Here is a 26,566-nt window from a genome sequence, read left to right on the forward strand (position 1 = left end):
AGTCATTTTATTTCATATCAAATCTATTTCAAGGTCATCACCATGTAAACAGAGACAGATTTTTTTGCCTAAATAAATATATACCAATTCGAAAGAAATGGAATATATACCTCATGATTTTTTTTGGTTTTAGTTCACTTTTGGCAGCAGTCATGGTGAACTATGCTAGGTGGCTTGTACCGTTGTAGGAACAGTCTCAAGTGTTCTCTGCATTGTTCTTCTTTAATTTCTCCAACATAAAACTTCCCAAGGTAACAGTTTAAAGAATTTTACATCATACTTTTTCTCATACATTGGAGAACATCAACAAAACGAGTTAGTTCATATTCTCAAATGGGCTACAGCAGTTAAAAAAGCCTTTCCTTTACCAGCTTTATTTTGTATCAATTCTTAAGTAAGTAAAACAAAAAAGACTCAAAGACTGCACAGACATTTTTCAATAATATGGCAAATTCAATGTCACTTTTAAGCTATTTAGAGTGACCCTCTTGAGATGCCACCAAAACTCTTCAACCACCTGTTAGAATCAAGTTCATCCTGCCAAAAGCTTTAGAAGCTTCTTTTTCACTGCCAAGGTCCTGGCACCGAATCAGGAACCATTATGTTCCAGCCTCAAAATTATAAAAGAAAAATATATATACTTAACTGGACAAATGGATTTGGTTTGGTTCAAAACTAAAACATGATGACTTTAGGTGCTTTGGGAAGCGGAGCCATTTGTTGCTTTATGACCCCCTGAAGACTCTTACATTTTTATGACCACCAATATAGTGGTCAAGTCTATAATTTTACATTCATTTTTAGTAACATCATAATCTATCATTTTACAATTATTCTGCAATGTTTGGGGTGCTGGTGTAAAACATTTAATTTTATGGGACCTGGGACCCTTTTACACAGCAATTACATTTACCTCATTTATACATCTAAGCAGTTGACTTTTGCTCAAGGGCCCAGCATGGACAGATTAGCGTTGTTGGGACTTGAACTCATGACCTTGTGCTCAAAAATGCTAAATCTTGAACACTAAACTACCACTTCCCTGTTAAATTCATAACTAAAGAGCAGGAGGTGTAAAACTTCCAAGATATTAACCTGAGCTCAGGAGTGAAGTTGGAACTGGAACTGGAGCTGAAGCTACCTGCTGCGACATTGTGTTAACCAAGACTGTTGCTCATTTTATAGACTGTTGCGAAATTATATGTGGCAACATCAATCAGGAGGTACAGTAGACCATAATGCATTTTGGTAGCAAAAAAATCGATTGAAATTTGAAAGGCAAAAACTGTGTGGCCTGTTTACAAGCTTATTTTATAGCAGACTGAAGTGTTAAAAGTGTGGCTTTGGCTTGTGTTTTTCATCACAACTGTGTTTTTGCCTCAAAACATCTGAATGACATTCACTCAAACTGTTTTGGTCGGGATGGAGCGTACTCTGTAGGAATGGTGACACATTTGTGGGCACCGAAGTGCAACGATTTGCATCAGACACCCCACTAGAACCTTGCAGTGAAGGGTAGGACATGTTCAGAGCGAAACACCAGGCCTGCCTTATTCAGAAACCAGTATGTGATGCCAAATGTTTTGGCACGCTCACACAGCTCTAGACTTTGCATGTCTGATACAATACAGTCCACAGATGGCCGTTTATTGATGTGTTTATTGATATGATATTCTAGTTTACATCATTTTTAAGTCAGAAATTGTGTTTCTGGTTTCTGCCAAATCTTGATGTCATTCTGACTTAATTCTCAGCTGCTGCCATGCACAGTTTGAAACCGTGGTTGTAAAAAACAGTGGCATTTACTTGTTCCTTAAAAGATGCCTTTAATGATGCTGAACTTTTGCCTAAAGTGCAAAAACAACTCAGGTTTTCTTTTGTGGGTTGTGGTTCGATGTAAATACTCTGGAATCAAACACTGAAGCTTCTACATTACATTATAATGGTTATGCTTCAACAATATCTTTTCAAACCATTAAACCACTGGAAACTCTAAGGAAGGAACTTGTATAAACGACACCTGCCTATAAAAATACTTATTTAATTTCCACTAGAAATGGAGGGCCAGTAATGACCAAGTCTTTGAGATACAAATAATATAAAAACAAGAAATTACTTTACATGTTTTGTCTATGGAACTATCCTGTGTACACACTATATTAGTAGAAGTAGTAGTAGTAGTAGTAGTATTTTGCTATGGATTACTGGCACTCTAGCTGGAAAAAAATTTGGCATGTTTTGCCAATGATATGTTGCAGCCGAAAGAAGACGTATTTTCTCTTTGCGTGTTTATAGTTGCTTTACGGTTTCCCTTTACTGGTATTAGAAGTCCAAGTATGTTGCAGCATGACAATGCTCCTGTACACAGAGCTCCATGAAGACAAGGTTGATGTAGTTGATGTAGAGTGCCCAATACAAAGCCATGTCTTCAACTCCACTAAACTCCCCATTTGGGACGAACTGAACAAACACCACCTGAATCCAGAGCTCCTGATCTCCTCAACATTAGTGCCTAATTTCACTATTGCCCTTGTGGATGAATCCTAAATCCTTAAATCCATGCTCCAAAATCTGGTGAAAAGCCTTCACAGAAGAGTGTAGGTTATTGTAACAGCATAGAGGAAATAAATCTAAAATAATATGTTCAACAATCATATACAGATCTAATAGTCAGGTGTCTACAGTCTCTAGGTTATATCTTGTAAATGCGTGTGAACAAAGTAAGTCATTTTAAAACAGTGAACCAATAGACAATGGTATCAATAGTAAATGGCCCACAAAAACATCATAAAACACACAGGGTGCTGAGGGGGTTTCCTGTTTCAAACCTGATGTTGGTTTATTGGCTGTATTTATTGTTTTTACCTGTAAGACTATATATGTTTTCAATATATATACATTTATTATTATTATTAATTTTTTTTTTCATTTTAATTCCATCTGCTATTTTTTTTTCCTTCTTTCAAATATTTTATTAGTTACCACTTTCAGGTTGCTACAGAATCTGATAAATGGCTTTGGCCTGTTTACCCAGGAGCACTGATGTATAACATTTATTTCAACCGCAGTGTTTAGTTTTGTTTCTCCTTCGCTGTAGTTTCTGGTCAATTTCGCTGGCTCTCCTGCCTGGACTGCGCTCTGTGGCACTTGTAAATTGTTTTGGAAAAACAGCTTCTTTCAGACCGAACAAATCTAAATTTTAAATTATAGGAGAAAAAAAAAAAATCACTGAATGGGAATGATGACAGACTGATTCCACGCTGATGGGGGCGGACGGGGGGGTGGGGGGAGGTTTAGTGTGTTAAAGAAAAGACAGACTTTAGTGGCCTGATTTGGGAGCAACAATTATTACACACCCAATATGAAGACAAGAAGAATATTTTCGTCTACAATATGCATGATTCTGCAGTGCAGTGTTGGCAATTTATTAATTGGACCTCCATCTCAGGAATATTTTCTTTGCCACAGTTGCCACTGGATTGCGCTTTAGGGACACTCTTACAATAAACGTATACATTATTTTAATGCTTTATCTTTGTAAAGCTGCTTTGAGACAACGTCACTTGTTAAATGCGCTATTCAAATTAAATTGAATTGAATGAATGCAATTATTTCATAGAGGGGTTATGACAGTAATATATTGTAAGACCTACTGTATGTATACCTCTGTTTGCCATCTTGCAGGTAAGGCAAGTTATGTATTTATATGGAAAAGTGACAAATATTTCATAATTTTGATATTAACTCGTTCTGTTTTTGGCGATTTTATGTGGACTTTACATGCAACTGTGCTTTATTTATTTATTCATTGATTATTATTATCATCATCATCATAATTATTCAGGCTGGCTTGTGATTTTAAAGCTAAAGAAGCTTTCAGATCTTTTGTTTGGTTCTTGGGTTTGCAATTTGGGTTTGCTCTTCAGATCTGTCTTGATGGCCAAAGAAATAAAACTAATAAGCCATATTAAGAGGAAAAGGTCTCAGTGGCCAGATACTGTTAGTGGTTCAATGGAAGGCCAGCATGATGAATTTCCAAAACAATTTTTTTTTTTTACTTTAAAAAATTTGCATCTCTATTGAAGTTTGCTGTATCCAATTTCAGCTGTATTTCCAAGGAAAATAAATGTAGGCTTTCCGTTGCAAGGAGCCCAAGAAGGAAACTAAAGAAACATTCAGATTTAGCTTTCTTTTTATTTATATTTTTGTATGGTGTAACTATTAGTTACTAACAATATATATATTGTCCCAAAGCAGCTTTCTTAAACAGATTACAAATATGCATTTGACTATAAATTAGTCCCTATAAGTTTATCCCTAGTGCTCACTTAATAATAAAATTGTAATAAAATTAAAATTAATAAAAGATCTAGTGTGTGTATATATATATATAGTGGTGAGATTTGCAAGAAAAAACTAATTGAGATGGTATGAGGAAGAAACCTTGAGAGGAACCAGACTCATAACGGAACTCATCCTCAACTGGGTGAAACCAAATGTCAATTCAATACAGTTCCATCATTGTTAAGGTCCTAAACTCTTTATGGTTAGACACGTATATGCAGTGGAAACATTTTAGCATTCCATATTTTTCGGACTACAAGCCGCTACTTTTTTCCTGGGTTTTTCCCGGTTTCACAAACTTCAAGCCAAAAAACTGAACCCCATAACATTAGACCAATGAAATTTCCGAACGGAAACGAAAAAACGCACCTCACCTGTGTTCTGAGCTGCACGCCATCAGGAGAATAAAAAGTTTTTTTTAAATGCACGACGATGCCAAAAGAAAAACTCCCGAGAGAAATAGTTGTGAAAGGAAGGAGGAAGACAGTGAACAATGACTTTCTTGGTCGGCTACTGTTTAGATACAAGCCATTGTAACGAGTTGAGTCTGGGTGAAGGGAGAGCTCACTAACTCCAGTTGCAACAGCGTTACGGGTTAGTCAAAGAAACTTAGAAATAAGCATCAGAAAATAATAAGGACATATTCCTTGTCTTGAACACACGCAGTAATAGCGGAGAAATGCAGTGCCAGGCTATTCCCAAAATACCGCTATGCTCCTAAAGGAAGCGCTACATATTTCACCCGTTACACCGTGTGTAACGTGTCTTTCGTTAAAACCTGTGTAAAGTACATTAGTTTCAGTGCGGCTTATAGACATATTTATGTTCAAAATAAAAATATTTGTAAAATTCAATGGGTGCGGAAGGGGATTTCACAAAAAAGGCCCATATTAACCTCTTACATGTATATTTCCATATACAGTACAGACCAAAAGTTTGGACACACCTTCTCATTCAAAGAGTTTTCTTTATTTTCATGACTATGAAAATTGTAGATTCACACTGAAGGCATCAAAACTATGAATTAACACGTGTGGAATTATATATGGAATTATATACATAACAAAAAAGTGTGAAACAACTGAAAATATGTCATATTGTAGGTTCTTCAAAGTAGCCACCTTTTGCTTAGATGACTGCTTTGCACACTCTTGGCATTCTCTTGATGCCTACTTTGAAGAACCTAGAATATGACATATTTTCAGTTCACTTTTTTGTTATGTATATAATTCCACATGTGTTAATTCATAGTTTCGATGCCTTCAGTGTGAATCTACAATTTTCATAGTCATGAAAATAAAGAAAACTCCTTGAATGAGCAGGTGTGTCCAAACTTTTGGTCTGTACTGTATATATAATATATATATAAACTTTTGGTCTGTACTGTATATATAATATATATAAACTTTTGGTCTGTACTGTATATATATATATAGTACAGACCAAAAGTTTGGACACACAAGGTGTGTCCAAACTTTTGGTCTGTACTGTACATGTATCTTAAAAAGTGGATCATTAGGCAGCAAAAGACCCATAGTCTAAACCAGTGGTCCCCAACACATTATTTCCGTTGTATTTATTATCTGATTCTGAATTTCGGAAAATTACCGGATTCTCTCCACCACATCTGTCTATGACTCACTTTCGATGCATGTCATGATGCCTCGGTCACATGTCTTACTTACATCCGCTACCTTCTTAAAGGGGCTGCTCTGGCTGCTAACACATAATACATTGCTGCTAAATTCAAACCCCCAAGCCAGCACAATAAACAAACAACACCACAGTGGATTCACGTTTATTATTATATTTAGAAAATACCAGTTTTTATGGTGCTTATATGATTTTATTTTGTTGTATTTATCCACCACACCTTAAAGGCCGGTCAGTGAAAATATTGTCTGACATTAAACCGTTCCGTGGCACCAAAAAGGTTGGGGACCACTGGTCTAAACGTGGTGTATAAAAAGATCTGCAGCTTCTTTTGTTTTTAAATCTCTATAACCCTGTTCCAAGTGCATTTCTCGCAGGTCAAAGCCTGCATCAGGATCATAACAAGGAGTTTCAGATGGCTGATCAAGCAGCACATGAAGCCAATGTTCCCAATCAGTGTTTTGCTATGTGCTAGCAGAGACTTTGCAAGCACATTACCACACAACTCGCCTGCACAGTCTCAGGCGTATGCTTAATTAGCACATTAATGCAAACATTCTGCTAATTAGCCTGTCAGCTAATATTAAGATTAAGCATTTGAAAGCACAACCCCCCCAACAGGCTAGACGCTTTGTCAGTCTCGCTAAAAAAACAGAATAAAAGGCAATACGTGAGAGGCTGTGGTGCTCATGGCCATTTTGAAAATTTGTTGAATTAAGGATTAATGGATGAAAAAAAAAAACTGATGCAGGGAGAATGAAATCCACTGTGTGTTGTTCTGAATTAGAGCAGCAGTGTTTTCACTGTCTGTGTGGCTCGGATCGTGTTTCCTCGTGTCTTAATGTGCTACATGGCAACGGGAGAACATCTGGCTAGGGGGAAAAATAACCTTATCGCCTATCAAGGAAAATATCGGAATGTTATGTGAGTCAACATTCATCAGCTTTCCCAGTGAAGCTCACAAACTCAGTCACTCTAATGCTGTGTTTCAGATCTGCATTTTATTTTAGCTATATTTAACAAAAAAAAGTCTTACATTTTAGATAAATAAATACCTACGTAATACAATAATGATGTATAAAAATGAAAAGCATTCCTAATTAGCAAGCAAATCAAAATGACTGCCCTAGCTCTCCATTACTGCAGCTATAGATTTCATTTCTGTTGTAACTGATACTATAAATCAGAGGTCCCCGAAAGTTTTCTAAAATAAAACGCGATTGAAGGCCGTGGGCTGAAAGTAAATGCATTATCTTATTATAACTTACTGTAAGTTCCCACAGGTCCCGTCTTTTTTTATTCAATTAAACTGCTAGAAGTAAATTTAAGCAAAAACAGTTTTTTGTTGTTTTCTATTTCAGTTCAGTAAAATTTTACTACAATGAAAACAATCCCATTTATACTTCAATGAAGTTTACTGCCTAATACAGCTATTTAAGCTATAAGCAGTACAACCATATGTCTGAAATATCAGTGACCGCTAATGAAATACATGAAGCTGGTCCTTAGTTTAATTTTTAACTGCAGCTCACTTACTGACAAAGTCAGGATATTATGTAGGTAAGAGTCAGTTAGGTTGCACATTAATAAACACATTAATAAACACCTATTGATCCAACTGAAAGCTGACTCACAGAGGGAGATCCTGTCAAGGTTTTTGCTTTGTAACATAATAAAACATAAAACGTTATGTTAAATGTTAAATTGGAAATTAAGATTTGGGTCAATGCCATTTTTTCTCTTTTCCCCCTCTTCTTATATACGGCATGGCACACCAAAAATAGTCCCTAGTTTAAGCAACTCTGCTATACATGCTAATGTGACTAGCTTATTAACAGTCATAATTTTCAAAGAGTTGTTGCGATTTGTTTTGCTAAAATGTATAAAATAATAGCTTCTAATTGATCATATTTTATATATTTGTGAAGAATTTTGTAGTAATTGGAATTCCAGCTCGATTCAGTGAGTTAGATCATTCATCGCAACTCATATACAAGACTTTTAACTCTCTCAACTGACAAAAAAACTCATTGGGATTTTGTAAGATTTTGCTAGATTGCTAGTTTAACAAACAAAACAAGTATTTTAATTACAATAAAAAATGTTTTTAGCATTTAGCATTGCATTTTAAGAAAACACACATAACTACATTCAGCACATTGTCAACATGCAGCCTTGCAGCAGATTCTCCCTGTCATCCTGCTTGATATACACACCTGCGACCAACACACATCTCATCGTTCTCGCTAACGAACAGCTCAGATGCTGAAAAGAGGTTTCCATGGGAGCATTTTGAATCAATTGAACTGCACTGCACAAGTAATGTCATAGCCTACATGCAAAAATTAATGAGAAAAAAAATTCCTTCACAATGCGAGGCAGTCTCTCAGCTCAAAGACTCAATAGAATGACTCATTTAGAAATGATACATTACTAGTATGTTGGACTTTCTCCTTTTTTCCTTTGTAAGATTCAATCCTTCACTGGAAATCAAGATTCCAAGACCTTTTGTCCAGGTCTTAAAGTCCAACCTGATGAATGACAGCCTTGGCTGCACTCTTTCTACTCTTACATTTCTAAACGAATGTTTACGATAAAATAGATGACTACTTCAATGCTTCGGTTCGAGATTTAATTCAGCAAAAATGAAGTGTTCTTGAAGCCAACCTTTAAAATAAAACGTGGACGAAAAAATGAGTCCTGTAGTTTTCCCTTAGACCTCCTCCTAACGCATTGAAAAGCTTTTCTAGTCCAATGCACCAAATTATTGCTTTTCAAAACCAAATTAGTACCTTTCCTTTAAAAAAGTGTCTTTGGCTCAGTAATGGACTTCCTGTGGCTGAGGACACTCCTGCTAGCCATCAGGACAGGTTGGCTTTGTGACATTTACATTTTCTCTGAAGGATCTGTGGCCTGGCAGTCCTCTGCTTGACAGGACCGGCAGGGGGACGCTTCATTTAGCACTGCAATTTCTGAATGATGTCACGGAAAAAAAAAAAAAAAAACGGGTAGGAAAAATCAACTGCATTGCCTCTCAACCTCCACGATTGTGTGAGGGGAAACAGTGGGGAAAACGGTGGTGCATAGAAGAATGCTTTAATCTTTTAGCTGCAGCTTGACATACACTCTTGTCCAGACCAGACTGTGTGGAATAGATTAGCTCCAAACATGAACATAACTCATGCTGCGGCCATTGAGAAATAACCCGTGCCATGTACATCTTAGCCTTCAAGAACATTTTTACTGGAGAAGTATTTCAACCCAAAAATGTGATTATGGAGATTAGATTGCAGAGAACTGACCGGACAGTATTTTCTTTAATCATATACTCCATTTAAATTTAAGTTTCTTTGTTAATGTGTCAGATCATAGTGATGAATCAACGTCATTGTGGAAGGACCTCTTGTGAACTATAAGTGGTAAAAAGAGGTTTCCCAAAGGGTTTTTTGGGTCATTAATGGTTATGTGTTTCCTTGAGGGATTTCACTTGGAACCTTGTGTGATCAGGAAACACTCAGTTGTTAGGCTGCACCTTTAGAAAGACTTAAGCGTTCCTCCCAGAACAACAAATTCAAAACACACATTCAGGTTGCCAGGTTTAAAAGTCAGCGAGGTATAAATAGCATCAGTTGATAAGCATTAAAAAGCATTCTTTGCTGCACACAGCTTCAGAAAAATTGGGTTCATATTTTGTCATAATTATTGAAAGTGTGTGTTTTTTGTCCATTAGATTGTATCCAGTGCATAATTTGCGCTTAAAATATAAAGTAACACCAAAGGAGAGGTGGCCAAGCAAGTGTTTACAGAAGAAAAAGCTCTCCTACCAATGCACCAAAAGCACTGTAAGTGCTTCAGGCCATACGACTGGAGTCAGTAGAATATGTCCTGTATAGTCAAGTCAAGAAGCTTTTATTGTCATTTTAACCATATACAGCTGACACAATACACAGTGAAATTAGACAACGTTCATGTATAAAGCAAATTACATGAAGACATGGAGTGAAAGAATTTGACTGTCTTACATGGAGCCTTGCATTAACACCTTTGGGGTGAACTGGAACACCAACTGCACACCAGACCTCACAAAACATCAGTGCAGGACCTCACCAATGCTCTTGTGGCTTAATGAACACAAATTCCCACAGATACAGATACAAACTTTAGTCAAAAGTTATAACAGACCTCAACATCTACGGGATAAACTGACTGCATGCCAGACGTTCATCATCAAGGTAAAGCTGGGACTTTTTACATCTTACATGTACATTACAGGGAGCTGGAGTCAGCCAAAGATACAGCCCCCCTGGAGCACAGAGCGCCTTGCTCAGAGGACCAGGAGCAGCCAAGTAAATGTAATACTGGAGCTTGAACCCTTCCCATCAGCAACCCAGATTCTTAATCACTGAGCTCCCACTTTCCATAATCAGGACCTAAAACCACAAAGTTCTTGTGGCTGAATGAACACAAAATTCTACAACCATGCTCCAAAATCGAATGGAACGCCTTTTTCGGAACAATGAAGGCTGTTGAAGTAGCAAGAAGACTTTACAGCGATGCTCAGTATTTTAAAACATATAGTGCACCACCACTCAGGGCCAAACCTAAAATCATCTGATCCTCAGTCAGACGTATTAACGTTGTGCCAAAGGTTTACCTTTAGCTTTACAATGTGAGATCTTTTGTGGCATCCTTTTTTGGAAAATCTGGAAGAAGAAAACATTCTAAAAAGGGAAATGCCGCTGGGGATGGTTTTGCATCGACAGCCTGGGGATTGATGAGATTATGGAGCAACACGGGAGCTCTGAGGATGGATTTGGAGTGTAATTAATGTGAACAGTCTACTACAATGGCTCAGAACCAGCTTAGACATATATGTAAAGTACATATATGTAAAAAATATAAATACATACAGTACATATATATATGCGTTTATATATACATTTGCGGCATTGAGCAGACGCCTTTTTCCAGAGCAAAGTATATAAGTACATATTATATATATATATATATATATATATATATATATATATATATATATATATATATATATATGTGTAGGTACATATATGTAAAAGTGCTATATAAATAAAAATACATTTAAATGAATTGAATTGATCATTCATGCCAGAAACAGAAATGGTGACTTTCTTGCTTTTTTAGCATCTTGTTCTACTTTGTCGCTATGGGTTAAGAAATGACAAAAACTCTCAAAAATCTGTCTTTTCCCACCATAACCATGATGCATAAGCATGTGTGACTATGATTGCTAGTCAGAAATTGGTCATTCATGAAATGCAATTTTTGACATAAGAGACATGGTCATTCAATTAACCAATTTCACTATGATATAATGATTGTACTCATACGTATTCTAGGCATATATTTGATCACTTTTATCTTTAGATATTTAATAGTTTAGATTGGTGGCACACTTGCACATTAAAATAAATGAGTACAAGCCCTGACCTAGGATCAGCTGTCCACTCATATAATCATTATTAAGCCCAAATCAAAAGCAGATCCCAGATCAGTGCTGGTATTCGAAGAAGTTTGCCACACACACCTCCCTAAGCCTCTCAGAGAGTCATCTATGCTGCTATAGCAACCATCACGAAGGAGACAGTTGCTGTGAAGTGGATAGTGTTGATATGCAGCACAAAAATAGACAGCTCTGTTTTCCTGGCTGTGTATGTTCACACAATCCTCAAACTCAAAGTACTCATGAAGTTTGAGGTCGGATGATCTCAGAACAGTTGACGGTTATTAATGGAGTCAACATTTCCTTTTATAAACAAACAATGGGGTTAAGTCCGATCAGAGTCAAACTCTGCTTTCACTGTTTCGGTAAATAACATTCTTGTGAGCCAAAAGGTTGAAATAAATGATATGTTGGTTGGTTATTGAAATTGTGAACGGTCCGGAACGCTCAGAGATCGAATGGTCATTGCATAGTGACACTTCTATTTTCTCAGAGCACTTTAAGGCTCTGATCTAATCAAAGCCAGAGGCAGGCGGATCTATTTAGCCAGTAAACAGACAATAAATGGTTGCGGCACACAAAGCAGCAGAAGCACAACAAAAGGCCTGCCATTTGGTTTTACACACGCAAATTAGAAGTTAATGTTGTCTTGTATTTTTGTGCCTGTAGAAGCAGTCATGGATGTGGGCGAACAAAAAAGATCCCGTTGCTTCAAAGCAACAGATGTCCATTTAACATAAAAACTGCCAACATCAGTCTCCAAAACAACGCATGTCCTTAATCGATTGCTTTATTATCTTCTGTGTCTTAATATCCACCATGCCATATACAGTTACAGTACAAATGATTCATTATATGCATTTTTTCAGTATCATTAATGCTATTTCTTTTACCTTGTAGCTCTGATGTAAAAATATCACTTATCTTTGATAACTGTTAACACCATGTCAACTAATGATCAAATCCATGTCACCTTAATTAAACTGAACAGCATGTGTTAATGTTTTTCGAAAAAGCTAACCCATAATTTGGCTAGTTTTTTTCTCACTACCCTCCTCTTATACACTGACCAGGCATAACTTTATGTTTACCCATCAGGCATAATATTATGACCACCTGCCTAATATTGTGTTGGTCCCCCTTTTGCTGCAAAAACATGGCCCTTTGAGCATTACCAGCATTAACTTATTCAGCAATTTCAGCTACAGAAGTTTGGATCGTCTGTTGGATTGGACCACATGGGCCAGATTTCGCTCTCCACATGCATCAATAAGCCTCGGCCGTCCTTTCGTGGAGCACTTTGGATAGATACTGACGACCAGGAACATCCCACAAGAGCTGCAGTTTTGGAGATGCTCTGACCCAGTCGTTTAGCCATCACATTTTGGTCCTCGTCAAACTCACTCAAATCCTTACGCTTGCCCATTTTTCCTGCTTCTAACACATCAACTTTGAGGACAAATGTTCACTTGCTGCCTGATAAATCCACCCACTAACAGGTGCCATAAAGAAAGAGATAATCAATGTTATTCACATGTTATAATGTCATACTGTTATGCCTGATCAGTGTATACAGGGTGCTGCAAAATTGTCAAGAATGTCCAGCTAGATGCAGGTAGATATGTGGCACAAATCCTAACACATCACCATCTGATTCAGACTTTATTCAAACTCAGTTTTGTATCACCTTTTAGCACTATGGCTCATCGTTCCTTCCTTAGATTTCTGGCAGGACTATGAATGAATTTCGATCCATCACGACTAGCTGCCATGATGTGCTAACTGCTACCTTTCCATTAGCAATTCATTGGTGCATTAGTCATTTTGGCTTGGGTTTCCCATTAACATGTGCCAATAATTGGACTGCCTCAAACAAACAGACATCCATCGAGGAAGGCACATGCAGTTGCCAAGAGACAGCGAATCCTCAGGTGTCATCCAAATCCTCGAGTGAAATGAAGGAGGGGAACTGGGATGTTGGCCAATAAGAACCTACTGAGAATACACTCATCGCAATACACGCAGATGCAGAGAGAGAGAATTAAACACACTTCTCACGTAGCCTTCACTTGGGACATGCCTATGTTCCAGGGCATCGCCTGGCTCTACCCCCTCCATCCCTTTATTATTTAAACCCTTGTTCTGGACTTGAGATGCATTGATACCATGTAAACCATGTAAACTAATAGGCTTGTGTTTTAGAACTGTATTAAGTTGATTTGAAATAAAGCAAATTCGCTAGCTGCACTAGTTTCTTCATTTTGATTGTGAGAAAAGGTCAATTTTATCGTTTCAATTGAATTCCTCGCTGTCAATTGGCTGATCATCAAGAACAACATACTGGAAAAGAGCTGTTGTTTTTCACTTAGCGCATTATAATTTTTTCTCACCTAGCTGGTGCTTGCCACTGCCATGTGCCGCTAGCAATGAACTCTTCGTGCTGAGTTTTATGTTTAAAATGTGGCTGCCTGTAGACACTAGAAGAGCGTGTGTTTTAGCAGTGCTCAGTGCTCAGCTTTAGCTCTATTCGTATACATATATACAGTATATATATATATATATATATATATATATATATATATATATATATATATATATATATATATATATATATATACTACTATCAGGTAGAAGAGGAGGTCAATGGATGTGTTGAGGGAAGACATTAATTTAGTGAATTTGAAATAAGCAGATGTAGAGGACAGGGTGGAGGACAGGGTGGCAACCCCAAATTGGAGCAGGCGATAGAAGTCGATAACTATTATGAACTTATTTAGACACACCTTAGGTCTATCACATTCAGCAAAGTTTCTAATTAGTTTTCCAAGTTGAATACTTTTGCTATTCTCCTGGATGCCCCTTTTTGCTAGCTTTTATAATTACAGTTACACTTAAATCCACTCCATTAATATCCTTTTTTCCACTTTTTGTGTGGTAAAGAAAACGAACCAAAGCCATGTTTCATTTTCTAAACCGCCATTCTATGAGCTAACCTCATAGGTTCATGCCATGCTGAACGACTGCAACGCATTTCTGGGAAATGAATATCCCAGACAGTTCTGCCGTGTCGCTGAGAGTTAATGACTTTTCTGCGGCACAAAACAGAACTTAGTAAAACGCTCGAGACAATAAAGGCGGATGGATGAAATGCCATATTTTAAGATTTTAACCGAGCTGCCGTGGAGCGTAAATGCCATATTGTCAAGTCTTCTGTCTTTTTAGGACCTTTATCAAGATTTTTTATTTTTATTTTTTAAGAAATTATCTGTTTTGTCACAATTCCTGTCACTCCTGTCACACATGTGTACAAATCAAGGTGTTATTATGGACAAATCCCATAATCCTTTTATTTTTAGTGTATGCTGCACAAAGGGCATTTTAAATTGCTTTGTGACCTCCAAGTTGTCCTGATCTGAGTCCAGTCATTAATTACACAATGATGTTTGGAAGGCGAAAAAATTTTATCTCTAGAATTGAGTAAATCTGATAAGATGACATTTAACAGCAGGGAGTTCTCCTGGTCACTCTTCTCTTGAGTAGAGTACAAATGAGGCACACTTTCGCAGTACAAATGAAACGATGGAAAGTTAGTCTATCCGTGACTGTTCAGTGTAACTGGAGGACAATTTTAGTAATATGTAATTACTAAATAGTAATTATCATAACAGTCAAAGGAATTCATTAGGGAAAATTAATTTTGTTTAGTTTCCATTTACACTATTCTTTAAAAATGTCTGGATAAATGAATTTTCATCTCCTAAACAGTGATTAAACTCAGAGCTTGGCTTTATCCTTAAATCTGTTTTTATGGTAAAATATATTTATACTAGTGGTGAAAAGTCCTGAATAAAGTCTCAATATGATCACTGCACTCACTATCATTAAAATTCAAGTAGAATTGCATAGTAGAATAGGATTGCAACTCCTCTACTGGTACAACTTTAAAGTTGCATTCAGAATAGAGGACATGGCAACCAGTGCATTCAGTGTATTAAGGATATGCCCTAAGGTAACATTAGCTTTCTGCTTGTATTCATTATTTGGCCCTATCTCAATTTCAGTCTTTTACATCTGCCAATTGTGAGATTGTCATTTGTTTATGCAGTCACTTAAGAGGTTTGGGCTATAAATCTCCTCACACTATTGAGGAGTTTCATGACTGGTTAAGAAATTAAGCAACAGAGGTCATGGCCCTGCGCAGGAAACATTTCCGTGGAATAGCTTATGGGGGCCTCTAGTGGATACACGAACATTTGACCAAGCTAGGGGTCAGTTTTTCTTTTTTTAGCTTATATTTTTCTACAACAAAGGATTGATCATGATGGCATGGTTTTATACTTCATCTTCAAATCTTATAAAGATTCACAACATTCATCACCTACGATGCTCTGTGATGGTTAGACGAGTGCATAGAGCCAAGGCCCTGTGTGAGAGCAAAAAGCTGTCTGGAAAGCAAACAAGATGAAAAGCAAAGCAGGCTCTTTTTTTTGTAATATTTGCTTTCAGTTTGTGTAATATCAAAAATAAATCTCTACAATTTCACAAGTCTGGTTTATGAGGTCATTTTATGTGTCAGTCTAAATAACACTGCTCTTTAGTATGACATTGTCTCAAGGTTACCACGAGGTTGCAGTGTCTAAGCAACAACCCAAAGGGCTGTAACTAACAGATATCTAGCATAGTGATAAACCAAAATAGACCATTGACATTTAGGGTATCTGTGTCAGAATGATGCAGTAAAAGTAGGATATTTTCTTATAGCTCAAATCTACACCATCTGGAGGTAAGAATGGTGTCCAACCTGATAACCATCACGAAGTCATTCCCTGGCTTACTCACAAATTAAACAACATACTCTTCGTCACTGCCTTAGTATCATGTATGCACTGTAATGTCTTACCCTCAAGTACTTTCTTTTTTTTGCATTCTCTCCAGCTAAGAAAACAGCCAGGAAATCCCTGTTACTGTATATTGTACTCTGCTGCTAAAATGATAGGAGAATGTAATTGAATTATGCTAAAACAAAAAATCCAATCGCACTGCAGAGAGGAATGCTCCAGAAGATCGTTCTTTCTGAAGGGTAAACTGTTTTGTTGCGAGTCTGAATAACATTGATGCATTTGGAAATGAGATTGGAATCCATCCATCCAGCCAACCGTTTGCAAATCCATCCGTTCAACCTTGTATCAATCAGTGCATCCATCCATCCATCCATCCATCCATCCATCCATCCGATTAATTCACCTATCAATCAACTGATCAATCAATGCACCAATCCAAACCAGAATGTAAATGTACAGTGCATCCAGATAGTATTCACAGCGCTTCACTTTTCCCACATTTTGTTATGTTACAGCCTTATTCCAGAATGGATTACATTCATTATTTCATCAAAACTCTACAAACAATACCCCATAATGACAACGTGAAAGAAGTTAATTTGAAATCTTTGCAATTGTATTAAAAATAAAAAATGGGAAAAATGTACATGCAGTAAGTACTCACAGCCATTGCTATGACACTCATAATTGAGCTCAGGTGCATCCTGTTTCCATTTATCATCCTTGAGATGTTTCTACAACATGATTGGAGTCCACATGTGGTCAATTCAGTTGATTGGACATGATTTGGAAAGGCACACACCTGTTTATATAAAGGTCCCACAGTTAACAGTGCATGTCGTTGCCTTGTACTTGTACATGTGTAATGACAATAAAGTTGAATCTGATCTAATGTCAGAGCAAAAACCAAGCCATGAAGTCCAAGAAATTGACTGTAGACCTCAGAGACAGGATTGCGTTGGGGCACAGATCTGGGAAAAATTTCTGCAGCATTGAAGGTCCCAATGAGCACAGTGGCCTCCATCATTCATAAATGGTAGAAGTTTGGAACCACCAGGACTCTTCCGAGAGCAGAGCTGCCCGGCCAAACTGAGCGATCATGGGAGAAGGGCTTTAGTCGGGGAGGTGACAAGAACCCATAGGTCACTCTAAAAGTGCTCCAGCACTCTGTGGAGAGAAGAACCTTCAGGACAACACCCATCTTTGCAGCACTCCAGAATCAGGCCTGGATGGTAGAGTGGCCAGATAGAAGCCACTCCTTTGTGAAAGGCACATGACAGCCCACCTGGTGTTTGCCAAAAGGCTCTTGAAGTAAACCAGCCACTGCTCATCACCTGGCCAATACCATCCCTACAGTGAAGCGTGGTGGAGGGAGAATCATGCTGTGGGGATGTTTTTCTAGTGAGACTAGTGAGGGTCGAGGGAAAAATGAATGCAGTAATATAACAGAGATGTCCTTGATAAAAAAACAGCTCTGGAACCTCTGGACTGGAGCGACGGTTCATCTTCCAACAGGACAACAGCCCTAAGCACACAGCCAAGATAACAAAGGAGTGGCTGTGGGACGACTTTGTGAATGTCCTTAAGTGGCCCACCCAGCACCCAGACTTAAACCTGATTAAACATCTCTGGAGAGATCTGAAAATGGCTGTGCACAGATGCTCCCCATCCATCCTGATAGAGCTTGAAAGGTTCTGCAAAAAAAGAATTGGAGAAACTGCCCAAAAAGAGGTGTGTCAAGCTTGTAACATCAAACTCAAAAAAGACTTGCGGCTGTGATTGGTGACAAAGGTGCTTCAACAAAGCATTGAGCAAAGACTGTGAATACTTACGTATGTGATCTTTTTTTCATATTTTAATACATTTACTAAGATATCAAACACAATTCTTTTACTTTGGGGTATGGGGTGGTGTTTGTAGAATTCTGAGGAAAATAATGAATTTAAAGAAATTTGGAATAAGGCTGTAACATAACAAAATGTGGAAAAAGTGAAGCGCTGTGAATACTTTCTAGATGCACTGTAAATATACTTTTATCTTAATAAACAATTGTTAATTATTGGGTACCACAAGGTTCTGCTTTAGGCTATTGCTGAAACACAAACAGAATATCACTTTTAATTGTAGGTTAAACCTAGGTATACATACTGTATATGTAAAAAAAAAAAAATTCCTAATCAGATATATTTGAAAGATATCAATCTTTAAATCTTTACATTTTGTGTAACGGTACACAAAATTTATGGTTCGGTACATACCATTGAATTTTAAGACACAGTATTTTCTGTTCAATTTGAGTACAGTCAGGGGAAGAAATGCAAAATATAAAATTGCTTGTTGTTTTTTATATTAACGCAGTGTATTATTATTATTAACATTTGTGATCATCAACATTGGAACAGTTTTATTTTTAAAACAATTTTAAATAAAATGCCTACTTGGTTAAATAATATAATTTTTTTATTTTATAATATTTTATACAAATCAAATAGAATTAATCTAATAATTGCAATACACTTTTAATATCTATTAAATTGAGTAATCAATTGAATTGGCACAAATTGGAAAAATGTTATTAAATAGTTTACTTAACTGTTGTACTTATTTCAGCATACTTTAACAAAATGTCTTTATTCCTTCCATCCTTCATTTATTCACTCTCTCGGTATGTGGAATTGACAGGATGTTCTCTATTAAAGAGATATTCTTGAAGCTGGACATAAAACACTGAAGAATCCATGGCGTTAGCCACTAACCACTTCCTTGTTAGCAGCTAATGCTAACACCGTGGATTCTTTTGTGTTGTCATGTATGCGCCAAACTAATCTTATTTCCTGTACAGAGTGAGTAGCCACAGTGACAATGCGCAAACTCTAGTTTCTTTTATATACCCCTGGTATTGTTGTGCATGTTTTCAAGTGTAAAAATAATAATAAAACTGCGTAAAAAGTATGAGGCGAAGACTGAACAAACTTGTGTTCACTTAATTACTGTACGTATGATGTATTATAATGCTGGACACACTGTTCCCACTCACAGCAAAGAGGCAAATTATGAACAAATTCAACTACAGCTTTAGTTTAACAACCACTTATCAGCACACGAGGACGGCGTCATCACACTTTGGCTTCACGATCACACTAACCGTGTGTGTTACAATAGCATTTAGCACAATAACGTGTGTTACACCTCCTACAAACACATGAACAAACAAAAGCTGGGTTGTATTTGTGTGTGTATATTATATATATATATATATATATATATATATATATATATATATATATATATATATATATATATACATACATACATACATACATACATACATACATACATACACACACTGTATATATAAACACAAGTTCCCATATGTAGTAATGCTGGTGGTGATGTTGATGGAGGCAATGATTGAGCATGTAATTAGAGTAGTGGTGCTGATAGTGAGGTTTGTGGTGAAGGTAGTGTGGAGTTTCTCAGGGTGATGCTGAGTGTAGTTTTGTTGAGGGTGGCAGTGTTGGTGATAAGGCAGGTGGTAGGCTGGTGGTATTTGGTTTTAAATTGAGTGAGGGTGGTTGCAGGGTAATAAGTTGCTCAAGGTGGTGATGGTGGTGGGGATGAAAGTCATTATGGTGGTGTTAATGGAGAAAGTGACAAGGGTAATGGTGCTGATATGATCCTGAATGTGTATCTGTTGAGGGTGACGGTGTTGGTGATAAGTCTGGTGGTGTGGTATTTGGGTTTTGAATTGGGTAAGGGTAGTAATGCAGTTGGTGATGGAGGTTTGCTCATAGTCAGGTTGGTGGTGAAGGTGGTAGGGGTTGGTCAGGGTTATAGTGGTGATGTTGATGAAGTTGATAAATCTGATGGTGGGGTATTGAGGTGGGTCAGGTTGGTGGTGGTGATGGTGGTGGCAATAGTGATAGGGTGATGAAGTAGGTGATGGTGGTGGTTAGGTAATATGGTGGGTGGTGGGATGTGAGTGGGTGTAATGGCAGTGACAGAGGTAAGAGTACTGAGGATGTATAGTCTAGTGGAGAAGAATTGTAATGGTGATAATGGGGTGGTGATGATGGGGTTGGGTAAGGCATCCAAGATACAACAAGCTTGAACATACAACACTGTTTACCATAAGGGTTATGTTTAGAAATGAAAGTGCGTGATGGTATAAGCAGAATTTATTTATGTAATAGGGGTGTGTATTAGGGCCACTTCATCGCAACCAGAGCTCTCAGGCTAGCATGCTCTATGTGACAGAGTGGAGGCACTATAGCATTAGAACACACACACACACACACACTTACTTCCACCCACACGCACATACAAGAGCCAAGTTGCTTACTCAATTCATCAATGCTCGGATCTCTTTAGATTTCTGCAACCATTTCATTCCTTTATAGCACCAACTTTTCACAGATATACAATAGAGCTTACCCATAATCCATCACACTTACAGACAGGTATTTCGCAAGAGTTAATAATCAGGTCAAGTGATGCATATTGTTACTATTAACACTTTAAATATGATTACTTCCAGTACAGTTTACTATTAGGAGAAACTTGCAAGCCACACTGTATCTTTTACTACATTGCTGATTCTATAATTCAGTTAATCTGCCAAAAACCTGACCATGACTGCAGTCCACTGAATGAATGTTCAGTGAGGAAAACAAATCTAGTGTCAAGGGTGATAATCTTTTTCCTTATCCACGTTTGACCAGGTTGTACCATTATTTAGTGGTTGGGGGCTGGCTTTAATATTTTCCAGGCATCACATCACACCCCAACCAACAACCCTATTGTATCTGTGTGTAGAACTTACACTGTATTTTTACAGACCAAACCAAGTACTGGAATTATACTGTAGCACAAGCAATCAATGTAGGTAAAAACATGGCTGTAGTGCAGCAACTTGGACTATTATGGCAGATCCTCTTGCCTTTAAGTGCATTATTTATCTGACATTATTTGAACAGTGGTGGACAAAGTGCATAAGCCATGCATTTGAGTCAAAGTAGAGATACACTTGGTAAAATATTACACCCCTAAAAGTGCTTCCTTTAAACTTACACTTGAGTCAAAGTACAAAAGTATATACCTTCAAATGTACTAAAGTATCCAAAATACTCAGATTTATTATGGCTATTATCATTTTTATCACAAGACTCTTTACTTAATTAAGTCAGTTTATGTGAAAAGACTTTAATGTTACTCTTAGTACACTAATCTATCAGTCAAACACTGACTGATATCTATCCAAATTATTATGAGCCAAATGCCTACTTTTCAACTACTTAAATATTTAATATGCGCAAATAAGGTCACAGGTGTTGTGGCGAGTTCGAGTCATGAGTTTCTTCCATTATTTATTTCTCTCTAAATGTTCTGCTTGCTGTTGAACTGATGCTGAACTGTATATTGGTGATAAGTAGATACACCAAGCTCCAATTAAAACAAGTTTAAAACAGAGCGAGACTAGAACCCTGATTGGTGGCTTTCTGCGTGATTGACCAGTTAAGTTTTTATCCTCATAAATAAAAAGAAACGACTGATTTTGCAAAATGTAATCGAGTAAAAAGTCATATATTTGACTTTGAAATGTAGTGAAGTTACAGTAAAAGTCTCATCAAATTAAAATACTTTAGTAAACTACAGATACGTGAAAAAGTTACTGTCCACCACTGCATTTTAAAAATGTATTTATTTACTATCTGGTTTAAATAAATACTATGATGACATGCCTTGTTAATAAATTTAATGACAAACCCATTCCATTTCAAAATGAATGGACAGAGAAGTACATGTTCATTCTCTACTTCTAGTAAAGAAAAATTTATACATTTTAGTAACTAGTACCTAGTAGTTCCATAAACTAGTACTAAAACTAATAATTAAAGGTTACTTGTTAGTATTCAGTCATGCTAGTTGCTTATCCAGATCACTGTAAACAAGGAAACTTGCATAGCAGCATTTTCACAGATACTTTGCTGAATAATTTGTTTTAACAGAGATCTTAATACAAGATGAGAAGGGAAAATGTTGATGGTGGTATTTGTTTATTTTTTACAAAGTTAAAACTTTGTAAGCTGATCTGTTTTTAGAAAGTAGCAAACTAAACGAATAAAACGCTGCTGCATCTAAACCTTTTCAACGCCATTTTTAGCAAGTAGTTATTTCATAGTTATTATGTAAGGTGATGGAAAGAAATGTTAAGCCAAAATGTAATCAACCTGTCAATGAAAAATCTTGTAATGTGAATACAAAATAAACTTTGAACGCCAGTGAAAATTGTAAGATTCATTAACAAAAAGTTGTTTGGGCTTGTTTTTTTTTTCTTTCTTTCTTTTTAAGGAGAATTGGGGGAGGAGAAAGTGGATGACCACTGTAGTTTAATGGAATTCCTCTGATAGATACAACCACAATGGCATCAATAGTCAATTTCCCCACACTGGAATCAACATATTACCCTTTCTATATTTGTTTCTGTCTAATCTAGCAATTGATTACTGATAAACAGGTTTCTGGAGCACTCTGGGGACTAACAAATGTCCTGTCCGTTAATGTTTGTTTAAGTTATTTTTAACAGCTTCTCAATTTTTTGTTCCAAAGACAGTATAATAATTATAATGACATAATAACTGCATACAAAAATATTAATAATAACAAAATAACCACCTTTAATATAAAAAAAAAACTGAAAGTCTAGCAACACGCAAATCTTTAAACCTTATTCCTCTCTATTTGGCAAGCTGTTGTCATGTATAAAATCTCCACCGAAGCCTTTTGTGCCAAACAAGTGAGTGTAGTGCAAATCCCACAAGGAGAGGATGAAATTGTTCTTACCGCTGAGAGGTCGTTTTGTACTTCTGCCTGCAAAAAAAAAAAAAAAAATCATTGTATTAGACCAGTTGTGGGCTGGATTTGTCCCGGTTGTATCGTGATAGGGTCCTCGGGTCATTCCATGAGTGTGTATTTGTTTGTGTGTGAATGTGTATGGCCTCCGTACTTTCTCTATACAGAGGACTAGAGTTCAGAGCCAACCGATGTGCGTAGGATGCCTCATCATGTGTGAACCTCTCAGAAGTTTACACTTTTACACTACATGCCGTGCGCCAAGCTGCTTTCCTTTAATCAATATGACTTTTCTAATGTTCTTTAAAAAATAAGAATCACTCTAGAACTATGATAACGCTTGCTCGCTCCGCTTTGTATTTATTTTTGCCTTTTCATCCTGTTCTCTGTCTAAAACGTTTTACTGTGTCCCAGCTGAGCAGGTGAAGAACGGATAAATGGATTTTTTTTTTGCTCAGGTGCTTTTAAAAGTGTAAGGAAATAAAAACACAGACTTGAGGAACTGAAGGTATATGAACCGTAGACATTTGGTATGTGGCCTAACTGCTTCTAGAAAGTTCTCTCTCACAATATAACATCTAGCTTCCTATTTTAAAGAACATTTTTATAAGCCAGGTCTCATGTGGGTTCCTTCCAGGTTCTCTGGTTTGGACAAAGGTTTGTGGACACCTTATTATAAGATTCGTATACACTTATTAAATACCTAATTCCACATTTAGTCCCTACTTGCTGTTTTAATAACCTCCACTCTTCTGGGAAGATTTTGGAGTTGGGTAATTTCAGATAGTCAAGTCAAGTCAAGTTTATTTGTATAGCGCTTTTCACAACAGACATTGTCTCAAAGCAGCTTTACAGAAATCAACAGTGAAGGTGAATGGTGTGTATTTATCCCTGATGAGCAGCTGTGGCGACTGTGGCAAGGAAAAACTCCCTTGGATGTTATGAGGAAGAAACCTTGAGAGGAACCAGACTCAAAAGGGGAACCCATCCTCATTTGGGTAAAATCAAGAGTTTGATCATAAATCTTTCAACAATACAGAACACTGGAGACTAATGTTAGTTGGGTTGGTGAGGTAAGGAGGACTGGAGTACGGTCAGTGTTCACATTTATTCTAAAGGGTTAAGTTCAAAGCTCTATAGTAGGAGATTTTCCAATTTAATCCTGTAAAGCATATCTTCATGAAGATATCTTTGTTTACATGTGCATTGTCATGCTAGATCATATTTGGGATTCAGGTCTCCTATTCAAGTTAAGGTAAATTGTCATGCTACCACAACATCCTGTAGACCCATTGTGGTAACAGTTTGAGGAAGAACCATATAGCTGGCAGGTCTCTCAATACATTTCTCCATATAATGTATGAGAGAATAAAGAAGATAAAGTGCCTAAATTGTGTGGATTACAAATGCGACCAAATACAAGGTTTCATTTATTAGTTTTGGCACCACACAATAAAAAAGCCATGTCACACAAAACAGCACACATGCTGTTTACATATGTACATATTGATATATATATACACATAATTGCTACTATTTGCACTTTTGGTAGACCACAAACTGCATTTTGTTGCTGTGTATCTGTACTTTGCAATGACAATAAAGTTTGTTCTATCTATCTATCTATCTATCTATCTATCTATCTATCTATCTATCTATCTATCTATCTATCTATCTATCTATCTATCTATCTATCTATCTATCTACACTGTATGAAAGGTCAATGTGAAAGACTCTGTGAAAGACTCTCTCATAAAGCATGCATTCGAACCAGAAAAAGTCTAAAAGTCCAACTATGATAAGTAACATACAAAATAAATGTAGATAAAAATCAAAGAGAGCTGGGAAATAAACACAGCAGGTCATAAACCCTCAAACGCAGTGTTTTTCTAATTTGACAACTACAAAACACTGTGACGGTTCACGGAGAACCTGTAGTATATGTCGGCACTGGAAACATGCACTGAAATACGACACACTCCACCTGCATGAACTCTCGAACACCGATAAACCTGAGAGACAAGTGCATTCGGCGACTTACATTCCTCTGAGCCGGAGCCACATTTTCTCCGTCTGCTCATTCCTGCTGTACTTCATGGAGTTGTTCTCCAGTCCGTCCACGTCGCTGGAGAGTGAGTCCATTGCTTGCAAAAACCTGTGTGTGTGTGTTTGAGAGAGAGAGAATGCGTGTACTGTCCTATGGTGTAATGGAATCAGCAGGGAGCGAGTCAAGCATGAGCGTGTTTGCGTCCTCAGACTCAGAGCGCACCATCCATCCTGGAGTCCACCGGCTCCATAGAGCATCAGGCAAATAGTGTGTGTGTGTGTGTGTGTGTGTGTGTAGTGTGTGTGAGCGAATGAGAGTGTGAATGTGTGTGTGAGAGAGAGAGAGAGTGTAGCGTCGCAGCACTGACAGCACAGCACACCTCTCGCAGTGACACACAAGCTACATATACACACACACAGACACACTTGCACAAAGGTCCTGTTCACGTGGACTCCCACCCTCTATCTATCATTTTCTCTCTCTCTCTCTCTCTCTCTCTCTCTTCCTCTCTCTTCCTCTCTTTAACCGGAACTGCAGCTTACTGAGGATCCATCACACTCACTGTTTCTGAAATCTTTCCAGATCCCTTTAACTCCTCTTCTCTCCTCTCTCCCTCCCATTCTCTCTCTCTCTCTCTCTCTCTCTCTCTCTCTCTCTCTCTCTCTCTCTCTCTCTCTGCTTGCTCACTCTCTCTTTTTCTTACTGTTGTGATGGAGGCGTGCTCTCTTCATGACACAAGTGTATCTGATCTCCTGATGATGACATTCATATTCCCAATAAACACACATTCTCTCTCACACACACACACACACACGGCCCTACACACTGAAAGACCCGGGTGCTGCTAGAAACGTCATAGCTATGGTTTCCGTGTTGACCGGTTTCAGACAGTGAGCAGATGGGTTTCAAGGCAACCCCCCAATCTCTCTCTCTCTCTCTCTCTCTCTCACACACACACACACACACAAACACACACACACTGTTTTTGGCAATGCACCAGGGAAGCAGTCTCAGATGCACCAAAACAGCAAGAGAGAGAGAATAAAAGAGGGAGAGAGACTAATAAGGAAATGGGCGTTGATATCATCATCATCCACATCAACATCAGCATCATCATGCACCTGCTGCTGGGCTTTTCCTTTTTCTCTCTTTATTTTCTCTACTGATTTAAACACACAGACACACACCCACACATACACACACACAGCGAGCCCTAGAAACAACTGCTAGTGCAATGGCAACAGCCTAAAGAATAGATGTGATATCTTTTTTTTTTATGATGGTGTGTAAAGGCTAATGGAATTACACGGAGAGCTACTTCCAGTATACAACCCCCATGACCACCCCACC

General features: G+C 37.5%; 1 protein-coding gene across 1 annotated transcript in view; it reads right to left on the reverse strand.

Moving 5' to 3' along the window:
* pde1a (phosphodiesterase 1A, calmodulin-dependent) overlaps positions 1-26,022 on the reverse strand; it is a 95,914-nt gene extending 69,892 nt beyond the window's left edge. Inside the window, exons 1-2 of the mRNA XM_046845866.1 lie at positions 25,211-26,022; positions 23,161-23,187 (exon numbers count right to left, since the gene is read on the reverse strand). Coding sequence (XP_046701822.1) covers positions 23,161-23,187; positions 25,211-25,473 — 290 coding nt within the window. The 5' untranslated portion in view covers positions 25,474-26,022. The remainder of the gene's footprint in view (positions 1-23,160; positions 23,188-25,210) is intronic.
* Positions 26,023-26,566: the final 544 nt, after the last annotated feature.

Source organism: Silurus meridionalis, chromosome 3, assembly GCF_014805685.1.
Source record: "Silurus meridionalis isolate SWU-2019-XX chromosome 3, ASM1480568v1, whole genome shotgun sequence".
Taxonomy (NCBI): domain Eukaryota; kingdom Metazoa; phylum Chordata; class Actinopteri; order Siluriformes; family Siluridae; genus Silurus; species Silurus meridionalis.